The sequence below is a fragment of the Oryctolagus cuniculus genome, chromosome 16 (assembly GCF_051225735.1).
Source record: "Oryctolagus cuniculus isolate XC-2025 breed Fujian yellow rabbit chromosome 16, ASM5122573v1, whole genome shotgun sequence".
Taxonomy (NCBI): domain Eukaryota; kingdom Metazoa; phylum Chordata; class Mammalia; order Lagomorpha; family Leporidae; genus Oryctolagus; species Oryctolagus cuniculus.
Window position 1 is genome coordinate 56859426 of NC_142882.1, and position 20992 is coordinate 56880417.

General features: G+C 47.4%; 1 protein-coding gene across 13 annotated transcripts in view; it reads left to right on the forward strand.

Moving 5' to 3' along the window:
- CREB5 (cAMP responsive element binding protein 5) overlaps positions 1 to 20992 on the forward strand; it is a 426900-nt gene that overhangs the window by 397214 nt on the left and 8694 nt on the right. For all 13 annotated transcript variants that reach the window (XM_051853248.3, XM_051853251.3, XM_089316046.1 and 10 more), the window contains 2 exons: positions 9740 to 10063; positions 14527 to 14751. In XM_051853248.3, coding sequence (XP_051709208.1) covers positions 9740 to 10063; positions 14527 to 14751 — 549 coding nt within the window. The remainder of the gene's footprint in view (positions 1 to 9739; positions 10064 to 14526; positions 14752 to 20992) is intronic.

The window sequence follows — 20992 nt, forward strand, 5'->3', positions numbered from 1 at the left end:
TAGACTCCCGCCACTTAGCAAACATTAGCTCCCATCCTCTCCCTGATGCAGCCAAGGAGCTACGGGTCCTGCTGTCCCCACCTCCAGTAGAGGCAGGCGCGATGAGAAGTGGCCTACTTCTCCAAGAGCCTACAGCTGTCTTACAACAGAACAGAGAGTAGCTCTGGCTCTCAGAAAAGCCTTTTGTTGTGAAATCAGTGAAGTGTACAACCTCTTCAAGGGCTCCCTGTGCTGCTGAGTTATAAAAGACAGCACAGATACAGAGAAGTGGTCTCTGAAATCATGCTACAAATGTGCACGAGTCTCTTCATTTAACAAGAGTAAATGGAGCCGGCGCCGAGGCTCACTAGGCTAATCCTCCGCCTGCGGCGCCGGCACACCGGGTTCTAGTCCCGGTGGGGGCGCCGGATTCTGTCCCAGTTGCCCCTCTTCAAGGCCAGCTCTCTGCTGTGGCCAGGGAGCTGTGGCCAGAGAGTGCAGTGGAGGATGGCCCAAGTGCTTGGGCCCTGCACCCCTTGGGAGACCTGGAGAAGCACCTGGCTCCTGCCATCGGATCAGCGCGGTGCGCCGGCCGCAGCGCGCCAGCCGCGGCGGCCATTGAAGGGTGAACCAACGGCAAAGAGTCTCTCTCTCTCTCATTGTCCACTCTGCCTGTCAAAAAATAAATAAATAAATAAAAAATAAAAAAAAGAGTAAATGGAAGGCTCACTCCTGCAGAACTGTATTTCACACGTGACTTAGACGTTCCTATGGAGCAGGCTGGCGGGGAGATGGCTAAGATTTGTCTCTGGGGGCTGTTGGACTTTTTAACCATCCCGGTGCAACATAGCACCTAGCACGCCGGTCTGATCCAACACGGAATCCTTTGCCTTGTTTACATTAGAGCTGCCAACGTTCTGCTTTTCTCAGGCTCCGTCCTTGTTTGCAAGATTTTCTTGCATTATTTTCCAGTGAATCTGAGAATTGATTTATAATACACCTCACTTATGGTGTTTACTAATCACCTCATCCATATTATCTTCAGAATTCATGCATTTTTAATGTTATAACATGAAAAGAATACAAATTCTGTCTTGGTCTAGTTTCTTCCTCCACTTCTTGGTACATCTCGCCTTCCAACTTGGAAGCCTTATTTGAAATTCATCTCCAAACCAGTACCTAAAGCAGGCAAATGCAAAGGGTATCTAAAATGTGTGTGGAAAATGAATGTCATGAAAAAGCTATGTAAATTTCTTTTTTTTTTTTTTTTTTTGCACTAAGGTAAATCTATCTTTGATTCCTCTTTTCCACAATTTTTTTTTAAGATTTATTTACTTGAGAGGCAGAGTTATAGACAGAGGTCCTCCATTTACTTCACTCCCCAAATGGCCACAACACCCAGAGCTGAGCTGATCCGAAGCCAGGAGCCTCCTCTGGGTCTCCCACGCAGGCACAGGGGCCCAAGGACTTGGGCCATCTGCTACTACACTCCCACCAGGGAGCTGGATCGCAAGTAGAGCAGCCGGGACTCAAACCGGTGCCCACATGGGATGCCGGCACTACAGGCAGATGCTTAATCTACTGTGCCACAGTGCCAGCCCTTTTTTTTTTCACATACTTTTAAAACTACTTTCATACTTACATTGTGAAACCATCAGAGCTGAATTCCTTCATGAAAATTAGGAAAAGGACACTTTTTATTAAGTCATTGAGCCAAGTATGATTCTAGCTAATCATAATGATTATGGTAATTCAAAACTATTTATATGTGGATTTTAGAAGACATTGTGCTGTCAGGATCAAAAAAAAATTCTCAGTGGACATCCTGGAGCCCAAATGTGGTCCTGGGCATTAAAATTACTTCTACCCTGGCCAGTGGAGCCTGCAGTTCACGTAGCTGTTCCATGGGCAACATGGGCAATTCTCTTTCTATACCTGCCTCACAAGTCTAAAAGTAGTTAGGGATCAAAAGTGGCCATTTCTGGTTATTAAGTTCAGTGGATGAATGTGTTTTACTAGTTCAGAGACGATTGCAGAAATCCGTACACTTAGACCAAGTCAGGAATCACTGATTATAAACCACACATGTGGTGCAGGCGCTGCTCTCTCCCCTGAACAATCCGGCCCAATTGAAGGCCATGATGATCCAGCTCTTGATAAGACATGCCTGGGGAGTGAAACAAAGAAGTTACATTTATTTGTGTGTGTGTGTTTAAACTTTTATTTAATAAATATAAATTTCCAAAGTACAGCTTTTGTATTACAGTGGCTTTTCACGCCCATAACTTCCCTCCCACCCGCAACCCTCCCATCTCCCGCTCCCTCTCCCATTCCATTCACATCAAGATTCATTTTCAATTATCTTTATATACAGAAGATCAATCTAGTATATATTAAGTAAAGATTTCAACAGTTTGCACCCGCACAGAAACACAAATTGTAAAGTACTGTTTGATTACTGGTTATACCATTGATTCACATTGTACAACACATTAAGGACGGAGATCCTACACGGGGAGTAAGTGCACAGTGACTCCTGTTGTTGACTTAACAATTGACACTCTTGTTTATGGTGTCAGTAATCACCCTAGGCTCTTGTCATGAGTTACCAAGGCTATGGAAGGAAGCCTTTTGAATCTGCAACTCCAATCTTATTTAGACAAGGTCATGGTCAAAGTGGAATTTCTCTCCTCCCTTCAGAAAAAGGTACCTCCTAAAAGAAGTTAACATTTAATAGCAAACATTTTGTGTTTGAAAGAAAATAAGAGCACTAATTTTGTTATGTTTATTTATAAGTGGTCTCTTGTGGTCAATGCAGAAGCATTAAATTTTGATAGGATCACATTCTTTTCTGGAACAAACCCAATAGTTAATCATTTAGACTTTTCTAGAAAGAATTATCCAACTTCCCCCCTCCCACCCAACTGAATTTCATAGAATATGTTGTGATTCAGCTCCGCCTTGCTGATGATGGGGAAGAAATGTTTTTATAGTTGCACAAATGTTTCTCATTGGCATGAGTGAGCCGCTAATAGAGAAGTCTGCCAGGGGTACGTGTGTTGCGTGCATGGATGCTCACGCAGACACACGTGCTGGTGGAGGTCATGGTGTGTGCGTGTACCTGGGCTTCCTGTTGTGTGCTGTGATACAAAACTGAGCAGGAAATTAAAGAGGAGAGCGGGCTGGCCACTATGGCTGTGGCTGTGCTGGGGCGGGATGAGGTGGACTGCTGGTTTCCTACCTAGATGGCACTCCCGGGCACCAGGCTCATCTCCCCATTGGGAACAGAGAACAGAACTGGTCAAATACCAGATCGGCTAAGAACGACCCCTACTGCCTGGAAACAGCCATGTGTCAGCTTCTCTCCCGACTTGCTCCAGTCGACGGACGTGGTAGAACACCATCAAAAGCCAGCAGAATCTTTTTTTTTCCCCCTTGTAGTCTCATCTTAGTCATAGCCCTGGCTTTTAGAACTGAAAAATATCTGTTTAGTTGCTTATTAATTTCCTTCTCATTCCCCTGCCTTTTCTTGGCATAGGGCAAAACGTTATTTAAAACAAGGGCCAGTTCAGCTTCAGAAAGAAAACTCATTCTGCAGAATTCAGCTTGGACTCATTGACTGGCCCTTGATCATCCCGGAGCGCGCGGGGTGCGAAGATCTATATTTGGTGCATTTTAGTGATTTACAGTGTGGTGGCTCTTGCTGGCACCAGCACACAGGGACGCATTCGGCTCCTTAGCTCTTTGAGAAGCGTCGCAAGCTGTTTGGAACGGACACGCGAAGCATTAAATGCGGCATACACAGAGCTGCCTTAATCATTTCTCTTCACTGCTCTCCCTCAAATAAGGCAGAGGCTGAGGGTTGCAGGGTGGGCTCAACCCAGGGCCTGGGGGCTTTCCTTCTACGTCTGAGTGTGGACTGTTTTTCTCCAGTGCTTTTAAAAGGCTACAATTTTTCATGCCTTCCCTGTCTTTGCCAATAATAGGCAGATAATCATGGGCCTAGCGTGGTGTCTGGCTGTCGCTCCCCCTCTTCGTGGGGGAACGACACTGAACCCTGCGCTGTTCTTTCGTCTGCTCGGCCCTCCCCGGGTTTGCTGCTGGTTCTTCCCGGGTTGGCTACTATCCCTTCCACCTCCGTGGAAGGGCAGTTCCCCCTGGCCACATTCCCCACTTCCGCAGGGGAGCGGCACACCGCCGGCCGGCTCTCTGGGGGCTGCACGGGTTCCCTTAGATGTTCCCCATAGATGTTCCTGGTGCATGCCGTCTCTCTCCTCCTTTATAGTCCTTCTCTGCCAATCCCAACTCGGCTGCCCACACGCCGAGTACGCTGCTCTCCAATCAGGAGCAAGTCCTACAGTTAATTGGTTGAACTGGAGGCAGCTGTGCGGAAGCTGTTTACTTCTCTCCCAGCGCCATATTGTGGGAGAGCAGATGCATAGAATAAGTCCTAATTCGAGTAACTTAGTCTAGTCCGGATTGCTCCCCACAGATCCCCCTTTCTTTTTATTTTTTGGCGTTGATACGCGCCTGTCTTCGGTGTCCCGCAGCACACACTCTGCTGTACTTGCTAGAGTTGCCACAGGCTCTTACAAGTCCTATCAATCAGGAAAACCGAATCCGGGTCCTCTCTTCGCCATTGTGAGGAGGTTTTTAGGCGCTGATGCGTGCCTGTGTTCGGTGCCCTGCAGCGCATGCTCTGCTCTGCTAGAACTGCCTGCAGGTGTTTACAAAACCTATCAGGCAAACCGAATCCAAGCCTTCTCATTGCCGTATTGTGGGGGAGACTTATTAGTGTTGGTTTGTGCCTATCTTCGGTGACCTGCAGCTCATACTCTGGTCGAGCTTTGCTGGCGCTTACCGCCTTAAATCAGGCAGACCGAATCCAAGCCTCCTAATTGTTGCATGTTGAGGGGAGGCCTTATTTTTCTCTATTTCTCTATCTCCGGGCATTCCTACCTCTCCCATTTCACTTCTATCTTCCAGCATTCCCATTTCTCTTTTACTTCACTTCCAAACTTCTGTTTCTCTTATCCCCGCAGCTTCCCGGCACCTCGCCGCTTCAGCCCGCGCGCCTCTCTCATCTGCGCAGCTTCCCGGCTTTGCGCGGCTCGGCTTTGCGCGCTCCGCGGTCTCCACGCTTAACCCTTTCGCGTCTGAACCACGGCCTACGCCAGCGTTCCCTTATCTATTCACGCCCCGTGCTCTCTCTGCACGCGGCGGCTTCCGCGAGTAACACAGCGTAGCTTGCGTCTCCACCACTAGGATTCAATCTAAGTTCCCCGGGCTAGCCTGGCGAATTCAACCCAGCGTACGTCTCCGCCCCACGGTTTGGCTTCCCGTCCTTTGCTCCCCGGGCTAATCAGACGGATCCCAACCTGGCTTACGTCTCAGCTTCTAGTTTCAACTTTTCGCCCCCTATTCCCGGGCTAACTTGAGAACCCCAAAGTGGCTTTCGTTTCCGCCTCGGCCTGCCCCCCGCGGCTTCAATTTCCCTAACATTTTTCTCTACCCGGTATGTTTCCCCAAGCTTTCTTCCAACGATACTCCTCCCTCATTTCTCCTGGCCTCTCCCCACAGTCCGCGTCCGAGTCTGTTTGTTCTAGCTTTCACTTTCGCTTTCGACCTTAGAGATTTCTCCCAGCTTCCCCCCGTAGTCCGAATCCGAGTCTATGCCTAGGCTTTCAATAGCTTCTTCCGGCTCCTTTTTCGTCCGGCTTTTCCCTAGGCTGTTTCGAGTCTATGCCTAGGCTTTCAATAGCTTCTTCCGGCTCCTTTTTCGTCCGGCTTTTCCCTAGGCTGTTTGCTAGTTTCTCTCTCCGGTATTTTCCCATTTCTTCCCGTTTCTTCCCTCCTAAGTTTGCTATCCGTCCTAGGTTTCCTATCCGAGCTAGGTTTCCTATCCGAGTCATTTCTTCCCTCCTAGGTTTCCTATCCGAGTCATTTCTTCCCTCCTAGGTTTCCTATCCGAGTCACGGCACCATTATGTCGCTCCCCCTCTTCGTGGGGGAACGACACTGAACCCTGCGCTGTTCTTTCGTCTGCTCGGCCCTCCCCGGGTTTGCTGCTGGTTCTTCCCGGGTTGGCTACTATCCCTTCCACCTCCGTGGAAGGGCAGTTCCCCCTGGCCACATTCCCCACTTCCGCAGGGGAGCGGCACACCGCCGGCCGGCTCTCTGGGGGCTGCACGGGTTCCCTTAGATGTTCCCCATAGATGTTCCTGGTACATGCCGTCTCTCTCCTCCTTTATAGTCCTTCTCTGCCAATCCCAACTCGGCTGCCCACACGCCGAGTACGCTGCTCTCCAATCAGGAGCAAGTCCTACAGTTAATTGGTTGAACTGGAGGCAGCTGTGCGGAAGCTGTTTACTTCTCTCCCAGCGCCATATTGTGGGAGAGCAGATGCATAGAATAAGTCCTAATTCGAGTAACTTAGTCTAGTCCGGATTGCTCCCCACATCTGGCACCTCGGCAAAGCCCAATAAATAGAATAGTTAAGTGGAATGTTATAAGCACTGCTCAGTATTGCCGTCTCGGTGTGAAGCATGCAAGAATAGACTTGCGGCCATCAAGTAATTTTCCTTAACAGTACAAGCTAATTATTTGAGAGATGAAGATCTAGGCCGTGGTATTTGCTCCTAATTAAAGGTGGAAAAGTCGTTTGTAGCAGTAAAGGGGACAATAGAATGACCTACTCCTGAGCAGTGTTGCAAATTTCCATGCCACATCTTGGCAGAAAATATATCAAGAGAAAATCAGTGTGCCTTCCTTTTACTTACATCTACGGCTTCTTTTCTGTCATTTTCTGGAGGGCAGGCAGGTGTGGGGCAGGGAGCTCCTTTGACGGTACTGTCAGCTCCTCTGCCTATAGGACTGCTGTTGACGCTGCTAACCTGGGTGAACTAACAACATCCTCTCGTGCAAAGAGGCCCTGCCGTGAGCCCAACCCAAGTGAAAATGCTGCATCCGCACTGCATCCCCAACATTGCATTCACTCATTCCGAAAATATAAGTTCAGCATCCAGTAAATTCTTTCCTTCTGCTTTTTCCATTGGATGGTGGGAAGGTAGCGTAGCACAACTTAGTCCTGTTTTTTGGCAAAGTATGAATGGCATCTTCACTCCTGTTAAGTAGCACACATCGCTGTCTCCAGGGGCAGAGTGTGAGTCCATGGCTTCCCTTCTAGTCTACCGGCTTTGTTCTGAAATTAGGGAGTTAATGTCTGTACGACATAGGATGAGGTCTGGCACAGCACGAATGCTCAATTCCTGCTGCTCACTTCTGTTAGTGAACATTCATTTATTTTGCTGGAAAGGGAGAGAGAGGGGAGAAACTCTTATCCACTGATTCACTCCTGAAACGACCGGGGCTGGACCAGGCCACAGCTGGGAACTCCATCTTTGGGTGGCAGGGACCCAAGTACCTGCAGCCTCCCAGGGTGCACCTTAGCAGGAAGCTGGAATCAGAAGGCAGAGCAGGAGCCAGTATCCAGCTAAGGTACTGTGATACGCCAAATGCCACAATGATCTACCTTTACTGGTAGAAAGATGTCAGAGGTACATTATTTACATGACAAAAAGCAGGATAGAAAACTATCCTAAAAAGACCAGGTGCAAGCATACTCTCAACAATGCTAAGTCAATATTGGAAGATACATGGTTCTTACAGCCGAGAAGTGGGGTTTGGGGCTTCTGGGGAGAAGGCAAGGCAGCCGGCTTTGACTTTTTCACCCAGTGGTCTTACAGGAGTTGACTTTTTCAAAACTACACACTGTATGAAGAGGAGTTTGGGAAGCTGATCGAGATTATCCTATAGGTTGGTTTTAAAAATGATGTCAACCTAACCTTTTTCCATACTTTTCCCATCCTTATGTTATCATCTAGAAACTTTTCTTGGGATATAGAAACACAGCTGAGGCCCAAAAATTTTGACTTTTTTACCATACGGTAGTCAAACATTTAAAAATGTATTATGATCCTATTATAAAATTATTCTATTTGTTCTTCTGTATCTACGGATGCATATTGGGAGTTGTCTGGCGTGCTGTTCACACACTAAATGTAAACAATGCATTTGGCACATTTGTGGCTGACTTCATTGCACTGTAGGCATTGCTTAAATTTTTCATAATGAGCATTTTTATACAAACAATGAAATCATTTCTAGCCATTGGAGAGGAGGAGTGTTTGTTCACTCTTCTGTTTAGCAAACACAGCACCCAGCATCAGATCTTTCCCAGGGAGTCCGGAAGCTTCTCTTCCTCAGAAGGCCAGGAGCTGTCATGCCGCGGCTGTTGCTCATCAAGGAAGCAGGCAGATGGAGTGGCCTCTGCTTCGGGATGGGAAACCGCTTTAGAGGATTCGCTCAGACTGCCTGCCATCCTCCTCCTCTGCTCTTTATGTTGAACTACAGGTTCTGATTACTGAGTTGGCATTTTTCAGGAGTGTGACTGGGAAAAATCATTCACGGTGAAGAGTCTTTGCTGTTGTACAAGGCTAGAGCGCAGGGCTTTGCTCCTCCTGAAGGGCGACTCTTGGATTTCGCAGTGATTGCACAGCACGCCCGTCCATCAGCCAAGATCACAAATCAGTTGGGGACTTGCAGTCTCCCACTGAACACTTCAGGAAGCCAGGGAGAGCTTGCCAATCACGCGATCGCTGCAGAAGATACACTGCCAAGGAGAGAGTCCATTAGACACTACTTAGCACGCTGGGCCCCTCCGGGGAGGATGCTAATCGGCTGTGCAGAAGAAAACACCATTTGGAAGACACTGGGTCTAAGCTAGAATGGGCTGAGCAAACCACAGCCCCGGGCCAAATGTGGCCCACTGCCTTGCATTGTGCAGCCCTCGAGCTGAGAATACTCTCTACATTTTAATGATTGAGGAACAAAAATCAAAAGCAGAATGGCATTTCATGGCACGTGGTTTCCTGTCCCTAAAGAACATTGGGTTGGAACATACACTGCTCATTCATGACCATATTGTCCACAGCTGCCTTTGAGCTGCAATAGCAGAGTCCAGTAGTTGGGACAGAGAGTAAAGCCCACAGTGCTAAAAGTCCTATCTTGTTCTTTCCAGAAAAATTGCAGGTAGACATTATCTGGGTGCATCTCTGTTAATTAATAATGCTTTCGTGTTAACAAACAGCCCCGGCCTGTTGGCGTAGCCATCTAAGATGTGCCATCTTCCATGCAAGCCTACTTCCCTCACTTTCTTAAAGTCAGAGGGAACTTGGTGTCTGAGAAAAAGTAGACTATCAGGAGGGACCATGAGAAATACCGTGGTAACAAATGGAAAAGACCTAGCCCTTGCCCCCAGAACGAGTGAATTACTAAATCTAAGTGCAAGCCCTGACCTAACCCGAGGACGCTGCCTGCATTCCCAAATCTGAAGCAAACTTTCATTCTTAAGATCATGGGGACCCTAGGTCCACTGGCATACTGGAGGGGTCTGTTTGGTTTGTACTTGAATTTGACTATCCACATGGTATTGAATGGTAGGAAATACCTTTTAGTAGAACACATACATTGTGATAGGACATCCAGTGCACTGGCTGTGACACGCCGTGCCCTACCTACCACAATATGTAAGAAAATAGGAAGTTCATACAAAAGCTACTTGTTACCAACAGAAAATGTGAACGAGAGTCCCACGAAATACTGTGGAACTGAAGAAACGAGTCCCTGCACTTCCACATGCCTGTCGTGGACATGACTGACCTCAGTGACCCCCTGTTCTGTTCCTTTCTGTTCTGTTCCAGAGGTTGAAGGCCGCACTGACTCACCACCCGGCTGCCATGGCGAACGGGAACATGAACACCATGGGCCACGTGATGGAAATGATGGGTTCCCGGCAGGACCAGGCGCCGCACCATCACATGCACTCCCACCCACACCAGCACCAGACGCTGCCTCCCCACCACCCCTACCCACACCAGCACCAGCACCCAGCGCACCATCCTCACCCGCAGCCCCACCACCAGCAAAACCACCCCCATCATCACTCCCACTCCCACCTCCACGCACATCCAGCACATCACCAGACCTCGCCACACCCGCCCCTGCACACCGGCAACCAAGCACAGGTAGGCCTCTTCGTGCTCTCTTTCCCCCTTCTTGTTCGTGCTAACAGCGCAAGGTCTAAGGCAAGGTTCATCATGGGAGCCTGGTCTGACAAGGCCACGTGTTCCAGCTAACATCCTGGAAGGCTTTGTTCATTGCCTAGGAGGCACGAGTTCCAAAACCCACCAACAAATAAACTTCAGGTCTCATTTAGGGTCAAATGTAAATTTTATGTCATCCCAAATCGATGATTTTTTTTTTTTTTTTTGCAGTATATTACAAGGTTAGACCTAAACCAAGTTACACCAATCAGAGGATTAGAGAGAATTTAAGCTTGTGAGGAAATATGAGAACAATCATAGAAGTTAATTCTAACCCTGAGTCTAACTGCTCTGCTTTATAACATCATAAAGACTTAATTTTGCCCCCTGTGAAATGGGAGTTAAATATAATGGGTTGTCTTTTTACCAAGAGTTGATGGTAAGAATCGAAAGGGTAGCAATTCAAGGTAGACCAGGCGGCCCAGGAATGGATACAGTAGGGTGTAAGGTGCTGTGCAGAGAGGTGACTCAGCCCTCTCCCCCACTGTGAAGTGCGTTGGAGGGAGCAGAGAGCGGGTTCTGCAGAGGATCAGGCCAAATCCCAGGGTGGAGAGTCACCGGGAGCGGCGAGAGCACAAGCCAGTGTTGAGACGAAAGCGAAAGGAGGCTGGGGGACCAGCAGCTGTAACGTCACCCAGGCCAAGAGGAGAGGCGCGTCCACGTTCAGGAACTGGTTTTACACCAGGTGGCTCTTGAACAGCCCTGCCACGCACCATCCACAAAGCAGTCAGCCATAGGCAGCCCCAGGCTGTTCTTTAGATAAACTCACTTTGCCCAAGTCCATAGCGGTGCTCTTTATGGCCGGTGAAAACTGAGCTCTAGAGTAAGGAAGCAATTTTTTTTTCATATCCTTCTTGCTATATGATTGCAGATTAAAAAAAAAAAGTCTTCCTACACCTCAGTTTTTCCATCTGCAAGATGGGGGTAACAACAACAAACTAGGCTCGTGGGCTCTTAGATTACAAGAATTGAGTAAGAGAATCTATGCAAAGCCTACACACTGTCTTCAAAATGTGTTAGCCAAATTTCATGAAAGTTTTAACAAGTAGTTTAGCCATAAAATGCTGTCTGGATTACCTTTTTGGTCACATTTTCACTGAAATACCATACCTGTCTATAAACGGGGAAAGTAAAACTACAAGGTAAAAGGTAGGCAAACCAATTCGCGTGTGTACTTATTTATTATGGAGAAGAAGAGCATCAGGGTTTGGTTGCTTTTATGGGCAAGTTGTTACACAAACAACTTTAACAGTGCTTTGAATGTAAAAGCCATTCATTAGCTAAGCACCAATTAGCCAGTTGTCCTCTGTTTCAAGTCAGTAAGTGGCCAATTGTATATGCAATTACTTTATTGCAATTATAATTAGCTGCACAAACAGTTGCTTTCTTATCCTATACTAAAAGGGAAGAATCCACATCGGTCTTGTTAAAATTGGAACAAGTTCATTTAGACAGGATTCGAAAATCCCACTGTGAAAGTATGAACTTGGCTGATTACTGAGTTCAGAGAGTAGAGATCTTTTCTGGTTCTCTCAACTCAGATTCCAGGATGACTTAGAATTTATTCTGTCATTTTGAAATTACTTATTATGATTGTTATTTTTAAAGACTTCTGTATTTGAAAGGCAGAGTTAGAGAAAGACAGAGATCATCCATCCACTGGTTTATTCCCCAGATGGCTGCAACAGCCCCAGCTGGGCAAAGCTGAAGCCAGCAGTCAGGAACTCCATCTGACTTTCCCCTGTGGGTGGCAGGGGTCCAAGCACTTGGGCCATCTTCTGCTGCCTTCCCAGGCTCATTGGCAGAGAGCTGGATTGGGAAGGCGAGCAGCCAGGACCAGAACTGGCATCCGATATGAGATGTAGGTGGCTGCTTAACCCACTGTGCCAATACAGTGGCCCCATCATTTATTATTTTTAAACAAAACTTTTTATCTATGCCAAGAAAATTTCATTTTTTAACAAAATGTATTTATTTGAATGAGTTACAGAGAGAGAGAGAGAGAGCTCTTCCATCCCCTGGTCCACTCCCCAGATGGCCACAATGGCCAGGGCTAGACAAGAGCCGGAAGCCTCCTCCAGGTCTCCCATGTGGGTGGCAGGGGCCCAAACACCTGGGCCATCCGTCCACCACCTTTCTGAGACCATTAGCAGGGAGTCAGATCAGAAGCGGAGCAGCTAGGACACAAACAAGCACCCATGTGGGGATGCTGGCAATTCAGGCAGTGGCTCCACCTGTTATAGCACATTGCTGGCCCCCAAAATTTCATTTTGAAGACAAGCTAATTATAAGTAATTACCAGGGGCATGAATTCTGGTGTTAGGGTTTCAGGTTGCAATGTCTCCTAGCTTCTCATGAGCCTCCAACATGTAAGGATGTAATTTCCGAGTCATGGAGTCACTCCATGGCCACCAGAAATTTCTTTTAGCCAGTGCACGTCGTAAACCATAAACAGCATGAAAAAACATCACTTAGCCCCTTTGAAAGCACAAGTGTTACAGAGGAAAGGTTGATTGAAGCTAGAATCGGAGGCTATGGTTTTGGAAATGAGGTCTCTGCACTGGAGATAAACTAGCTGTCTAGCCTTTGCAAGTCTTGTCAAGGGCCGGCTATGAGAGATCACTGATTCACAGAAAGAAATGGTAAAATCAACACTCGCCAGGCACTTAGCACACTCCCTCCTGATGCTGTGCTTGGCGGTAGGAAGATGAGCTAGCATCTAAAATGACAAGTGCTGAAGCTTTGCCACTACCACCCACCATATCTTCACCAGCCATGCCGGTGACCGAGCCCTTAGACAATTGATTTGTTATTCCTCTATGATCGGGAGGGGAAAAAAAAAAAAAAAGCACCGCCACTTTTGCTCTAAATCAAATTAAGAGATACAGTCCAACCTCAGTGTTCAGCCTGAGTCTTCTGCGGTTAGCAATAGAAAGTTTGATACCGTTTGGGATGAAAATATATCACCCTGGCCCAGCTGATGTCAGCCCAGAGTCATTCTTAGTGCAATTACAGTCATTCTGATTGATTTCAATCACAAGGTGGGAATGTGGCAGAAGGGGTTGTCAGGCTCCATTTTTAAAACTTTTTGCCTGTTATTTCTGTAGGTTAAATGTCTCTTGTAAAACAGCTTTATAGGTATTACAGTCATAAACCTGAGTGACTGAGAAATGGGAGAGAGAGAGGAAAAACAGCCTTTATTGAGAGGAAGGGAGGAGGGCGGAGGAAAGAGCATTAGGTGTCCAGACACATAAAGAGTCAGTCGCACAGATTTCACAAGGTGCCGTGTGTGTGTCTGCCTCACCAAGGCACAGAGAGCCCCGTATGGGGGTCTCCCAAACCTTAGATGGTGCTCGGTCCCGCGCAGACCTCACGAGGCACCTATAAGCACAGTAAACCTTTTTAATAAAGTGGCCGGCCACTCCTAGGACTTCCTAATAGTGTACAAACACAGCAAAGCACCACCAGCCTCAGTGTCTCCCACATGCAGCCCGCAGCACTCCATTGGCCGCCCTGCGCATCCATGGATGCCCCTCAGAGGCCCTGCTCCCTCCCTCCTGCCACTGTGGAGCTCCGAGGAGCGAACAGACCCTTCTGTAATGTGCGGGCCCGGCTAGGCCTCTGTTCTCAGACCCTGAGATCATGATTGCAACTGCCTTCCCTTAGGATAGGGCCACAGTGGCTACGAAATCCAGCGGTGCGTCCTAGAAACGTGGTTGCAACACCATTAGAACGAAGAGTGGCCTCCGTGCCCGGAGAAAGGGGCACCGGGCAGGTGACTCGTCAGTATTGGGATAATGGCCCTGCCATCTCTGTTTTCACACTCTAGCCATCTGCTGGCTACTTCAAACTTGTCGGATTTTCACATATTCGAAAGGCAGAGTTACAGAGAGTGGGGGAGGCTGGGACAGAGCTTCCCTCTGCCAGTTCACTCCCCAAATGGCTGCAATGGCTGGGGCTGAACCAGGCCAAAGCCAGGAGTCCAGAGCTCCATCCACGTCTCCCACATTGGGATCAGAGCCCAAGCGAGCACTTGCGCAGGTGCAGTAGTAGGGAGAGGTCAGGGTTAGAACCTGCGCTCCGATATGGGATGCCGGTGATGGAGTCTTAACCCACCGCACCACAATGCCAGGTGGGCTTTAAAGTTTGTAGACACATCTTAAATATTTCCTGTACAATGATTTGGGCAGCACCACAAGGAAAAATTCCTCTGAGCACATCTTTTCACAAGTCGTTTCTGTATCCGCCAAAATACAGACTAAAATACAGTCACTAAAGTGACTTTCTTATTCTCTGCAATTTAACACCTGGCGTAGGATTTTTTGTTGTTGTTGTTCTTTGTTTATCTTTCCTCCCTCACCCATCGCCGCCCCCTGTCCCTACAGGTCTCACCAGCAACGCAACAGATGCAGCCCACCCAGACGATACAGCCCCAGCCCACAGGGGGGCGCCGGCGAAGGGTGGTGGACGAGGATCCTGATGAGAGGCGGCGGAAGTTTCTGGAACGGAACCGGGCGGCCGCCACCCGCTGCAGACAGAAGAGGAAGGTCTGGGTGATGTCACTGGAAAAGAAAGCAGAAGAACTCACCCAGACAAACATGCAGCTTCAGGTGCCGGCCACTGGCTCTCTCCTTTGGGACCCCAAAGGCCCTGGGCATAGCTGGCGCTGCCAGCCCACAGGCACTTGTTGACCCAAGCTGTCATGCCACATGCTTAGCCCCAGAGGCACTGCAGGTCTGCTCCTGGCCAGGCATTAATTCTGGGCCACTCCACAAAATGACCTATTCAGTGTCCAGGCCCTCTGCCTGGAGGCGGGTGGGCTTGCCAGCTAACTCTAAGAGGGCTGGGAGCACAGACCTCCATCACACAGACTTCTAGACCTTGCTTGGGCAACGACTTGCCGAGTTTAACCTCAGGGTTCTCATCCATAAAATGGGAAGAAAACATTTTATAGAGCTTTTAAGAGGAATAAGTGACCTCATGTCTACAAAGCAGTTAGCACAGTGCCTGGTGCACAGGAAATCTTCACCCGGGAACAGCCGTGTTTCTACCCACCAGGCTGAGGGAGTTGCTTTGGTTTATATGTGATTCCTTCTGTTCTAGAAGGAACCAGGCTAACAAGGCAGGCTTATGGTTATCCTTGCACTCTGAAAGAACAGGCAAGTTTCCTTGTCATTTTCAGATCCAAGAATTCAATGTTGCCTGAGTCTTGTTTTTCATAGGTGGCTTAGCTGGGGACGTTTTAGCATGGGGCCACTTCTGGGAGTGTCAGAGAAGGGGGAGAAAGTCTGGTTCCCAAGGCCCCTCCAGCAGACCCCATGGCATACAAATAATGCAGTTCAGGGCATTCATTCAGACATTAAAAGCACACCATTCACTTCCCCTCCCAAAAGGCTGCCGAGTTAGACATGTGACAAACAGTCCAGAGCTTAGCAGCCAGTGTCTGACACAGAGCCCAGTACTTGGTCTGGGAACTGAGAGACTCCCCAGGGAGCACTGGGTAGGGAGTAAAGTGCCCCCAGCAGGGAGAATTTGCACCTTGCTGGTTCACAGGGCGTCATCACCCTCTTGCCCTACCTGGTTCTCTGTGCAGCCTCCGAGAGGAGCAATTAGGCTGCCAAAGCCCCCATGCCTCTGCAGATTTAACTCCATCAAACAGAGCCTTGCAGCATCCAATGTACAAACTGAACCCATACAAGGGAAGGTTTAGCTATCTGTGGGCTGAATTTTACGGATTTTATGGAGGTTTGCTTTCCCTGCAGAATCTATCATTCCATGTGTGCTAGATGTGTGGGAATACGTAGCAGCTGTGGAGGGAAGTAGGCCAAGGATTCCCCTGCTTGCTGGTTTGTGCTACTCGACAGTTGGGACTGTGTCTCATTACTCCCCTTAGTATCTGTGCCCTGGTTCTCGCGTAGTCTCTACACTCAAACTGTCTGTTGAATACAAGGAGGAGCTCTCCATCCCTGGGGTGTTCAAGAATTGGCTGCACAACACTTGGCAGTGCTCTGATTGCGAGAGTCAAAGCCCGCAGGGGCATGGCTGCCCTGCAACCCCCTGAAAGCCACTTGTAGAAGCTGGCGGGCACAGGCATACCTGAAAAACTTTCAGGAAAAACATGGAGAAGCACTTTTAATGGTAACAGTCATAGTCTTATTTTGACGGATATTGAAATCTCCAGCGGGAATATCCAACCACAGTTTCACAGCCGTCAGTGGTAGGGGCAAAGTGAAATCATTTGAAAATGAGTTCGTTGGCACAGATGCATTACGTCTGGGAACACGCTGGTGTATGTGAACCTAGCAAATACGGCAGTAGCAGCTCTGCTGTGACAGGAGTGGGGGACCTAGGTATTTGCTCCCAGCTCTGAGGTTGGTGGGAGACTGCTGATCTCTGGCCCTGGTCATTCCTGTGCCTGGTAGGACACTTAGCAGCATCGGTGGCCTCTGCCGCTGAGAAGTCAGGAGCACATCCTGCAGTTGTGGCAATGAAAGAGTCTCCAGATGTTGCCAGATGTCCCCTGGGTGGGGAAGGGCTGGCGGTGCAGAACTGAGCGAGGTGGAGAACCACTGCCTCACAGAAGGAGCCGTGAGCAGCCAGCTGACACGGAACAGATGCCACCAGCGCTTTTCGTCGGTTTTAACTAAAATGAGCCCTTGCAGACTCACTCCAGGGGATCGACTGATCACGAAAGCCTGGACGGCTCCCTGCGGACAGCCAGCGTGGAAAGCAGCCAGCTGACTCGGAGGTCAAATGTGTCGATGAGTGGCCGTGCACGTATTTATGATTGCTTCTGTGAAACACTCAGGTCAACCTACCCTTTACTAGACACTCATCCACTGTTTTCTTGCCATTTCTTACCTTTCTTTAGAGCCAAAACGGCTTGGGAAAAGAGATAATAGCACTTGAACTCCTCCAAACCAGAAAATAACCTAGTTAAGTTCCTACTGAAGCCATGGGAAAGGCACCAATCTTTTTTGGTCTGGAGATCCCTGACACAGGAAGCGGCAAGCTCTGCAAAGCCTGAACTGTTGGTATTTTCCAGGCACGGCCTTGCCTCTGGGGGACAGAAGCCTCGACTGTCTGGAGCTGTCAGCGATGCGGGTGCTCTGCTCCTGCCCTGCGGTGTTGGACAGGGGGCAGTGGACTCGGCTACCTTTGAGTGACCCTTTCCCTCTCAGTGGACTTCTGTCAAAAGAAAAAGGTGTCTCTCCTGAGGCTGGCGCAGTGAGCCAAGCTTTAAGTAAACAGAAATGGAAGGTGCTAAGCAAACAAACTCCAGCCAAATGGAATATCCAAGGTCTGGATGGCCAGCTGCCACTTTTGAGTTGTTTCCCAGCATAGAACCCTCTGGTTAGGCTGCAGAGATTCAATTGGAAAAACCAGACCTAAGAAAACAAAATCAAACTCCCAGACTTCATTTCCTAGTCCTACGATAAATATCTGCCCAAGAGGGCAACACAGGCATAGGAAGGAATTGGGAGAAACGTTAGAAACCGCCCCACCTGACATTTTATGGAGGGAGATGCTGAGGTCAAGGTAATCAAGAATCTTCTCAATGGCACATGCTCAGCGGATGGCAGCATGAGGGCTCACGCAGGTCTCCTGGTGACCTAAGCCACCACCTGAGGATCTCTCACTCTACAGAGTTCTCAAACCACGGCGCCCAAGATCGGCTGCAAATCCACCAGCTGCTGGTGTGGTCCTCAGCAGAGCGTTTGTGCTCCACAGAGGATATGGGAATCATCTGGTCACCCACGGAAATAATTGCTTTTCTCATTTACCGCACAGACACATGGTCTAAGTTGCTGCTGCAATTTTAGACACAGGAGCCCAGGTCTGGGACTTGGCAAGAGAAAAGGCCAGATGGGAACTGTTGAGAAACCCAAAGTCCTTTGTTTCTGAATGAACAAACTGGATCTCAGATAATTTACAAAAAAAAAATTTTTTTAAAGGAAAGAGGGTGTATCGTAGAACTCATTTTTGGGGCAGTAACTACTGCTTAATGCACAGATAGCTACTGGGGATCTCTGATACTGGTTGCCTAAGGCGTTACTATAGTATTGAATGTACAGGTCTACAAATACCTCGGTCCAGAGGGATCCACTCTCCGATCTTCTCTACTTAAATAGCAAACTGCTTTTGAGTAACAAACCCAACTTGGTTTAGAAAACTGAAAAAAAAAAAAAATGAAGGGTTGATCTCAGCAAGAGAATCAATACTTATTAAATACTTTGCTTTTGCAAAGTACTTGTATGTTAAAACCTGGGACTATTATTTATTCCTACATAGGGGAATAAAAATATTGGTGATTTTCCTAGAGTCATAAAGCAAGGTAATTCAGAGGAAGAAAATGCCTCCGGAAGTCCTGGCTTTTATTTCCCTTCCAGACTTGCAGGCCACATTTGCTTCCTTTCGTGCATGTAAAAACATTTGCTATCTGGCTCTTCTCCTCCAAAATGAATTCAAGGTGATTCTACTTATGTTACCTTGAAAAGGAGTTTTACATAAAATGGAGTCTAGCATTTGTGCATTGCCTGCACCATCCAGGCTTTCATTCAGAAATCTTTGACAATCGTGCATCAAAGCACCCAATTCTTTCTTTCTATAAGGCTGAGATTGTTGACCCTTTTAAAGCCAAAACCCCCTACAGACTCTGGGGAAGGCTCTGTAGACTCCCTCTCCAGCCACACATACATGGACACACAACATTTTGCTCCAGAATTAAACTATGAAGGCTGCTTTGGAGTTTCTGATAAGATTTAAGGTACCAACAGTGCTACAACTGGCTCTCTTAGGAAATATAAGATCTGAAATGCTAGATATGAGAATATCAAAAGTATTTAATACATACAGTTCAACACTGAATCCTTCATTAGGTAATTGGCTTTCACAAAGTCAACACAAAACAAAACAAAAAAATCTTTCTGGAAGGAACACAGAGGACTAGTCCAAACAACTTTGGTTGTGGCAACGATTTGGGAACTCAAGTTCTATTATTTTTTTAATCTTTATATATTTTATTTGAGAGGCAGAAAAAGATCTCCTGTTCATTAATTCATTCCCCAAATGCCTGCAACAGCTGGGGCTGGGCAGAGCCAAAGCTGAGAGCTGGAAACTCAACCCAGGTCTCCCACATGGGTGGCAGGGAAACAAGTACTTGGGCTGTCACTACTGCCTCCACAGGCTGTACCCTGGCAGGAAGTTGAAGTTAGGACCCGGAGCTGGGACTTGAACCCAGGCACTCCAACGTGGGACATGGGTGTCACAGAAATGTCTTAATTGCTGGACCAAATGCCTCCCCCTCAAATCCTATTATTCTCAACTTTCAGTCGAGAGTTCCTTTTCCTGCCAAATTCTACCTCATTAATTTCTATTTTAATCTCTGACAATAAGGTCCTTGGACCGTCATAATTGTGTATAATCTAAACAAGAGACTAATTTTGTTCTAGTTAATGGGTGTTCATTTTTTAAAATTTCTGTATTTTCATCCACTTAAGAGGAAGAAAGAGAGAGAGAGATCTTCAGTGTGCCAGTTCACACTCCAAATGCTTGCAGTAATGGGGCTGGGTCAGGCTAAAGCCAGGAGCCTGGAACTCCATCCAGGTCTCCCACATGGGAGGTAGACACTCGAGCACTGGGGCCATCACTGCTGCCTCCCAGGTACCTTAGCAGGAAGCTGAATTGGAAGCAGAGTTTCCAAGACTCCAAGTGACACACTGATTTGGGATGTGGGTATCCCTTGCTGTGGCTTAACTTGCTGTGCTACAGTGAGATAACATGACTAATGTTATTATCAGCATGTCACCTTAGGAAGCAGGTCCATACTCACATATAGCTTTCAAGTGGTCATCAGTTGTCACAATACTCTGTTTCTACAATTTTACAGAACTTTACAATTCTTGGGGCCTTGATTTCTAGAGCTACAATATAGTGATGTATTAATACAATGTTTTGTTATCTCCAGACAAGATTCCACCAAAGTCAGATATTTTGTACGGGGTCTTGATGATAGGCTAGAACATCACATATGTTGTTCAGAGTTGTGATTACTTCTGTTTCATAGTAAAACAGCTTTATGAAAGGATTATTGCGAAACAGTTTAGAGTGTCACCTATCGTAGGCAGTGGACTCCTTGCAACTGAATCTAGAAACCCAGAGAATGGAATCCAGAGTGCTCTCGTAAGGGAGAGGCAATGAAAACTGTGATCCTGACATAGTGGGGGAAAAATGGAGTCTAAATGTAGGCTCTCCAAGATGGCCATCCATTTGTTCTTCCAGAAACATCGAGAACTCAGCTTTGTGTTTAATATTTCCCCCTGGTTACTGTTTTCTAGGTTACAGTGCAGAAGTGTGGATTTGCTGAATATTAGAATTCCATTTTCTAAGAATCATTGTCTACATTATCTGTAGCTGAGCTTCTACTCAGAGTACAAGTGCCTGGACCGTGGTGGCTTCAGAAAAGTGTTATTCTGTAATCCAAATGCAAATAACATGGCATTTCACACGGAGGCAAAAAATATAGTCACACCTGTATGCGTACACACACTTAGTTTCCCCTTTTGTTTTTAATCAGAAATTGCTTTCATGTAATGTCTAAAAGTGTCTCTTCTCGTGCATGCTATTTTAAGCAGAAGGGAAACTGGGAAAATGAAGGCAGCTATGGGAATCTAGATAGGTGTAAAATCAGAGAGAAAAGTATTAGCATTTAAGGCTAAAATACATTGTCCTATAAAGTTGTCTTACTGACCCTGGATTGCCAAAGGTCACTTGGCAAGGCCCCTTATCAATCACGCTCATTGGGAGGTGGCAGGCGCAATTCACTTTCAAGAACATTCTTAGGTAGGAAAG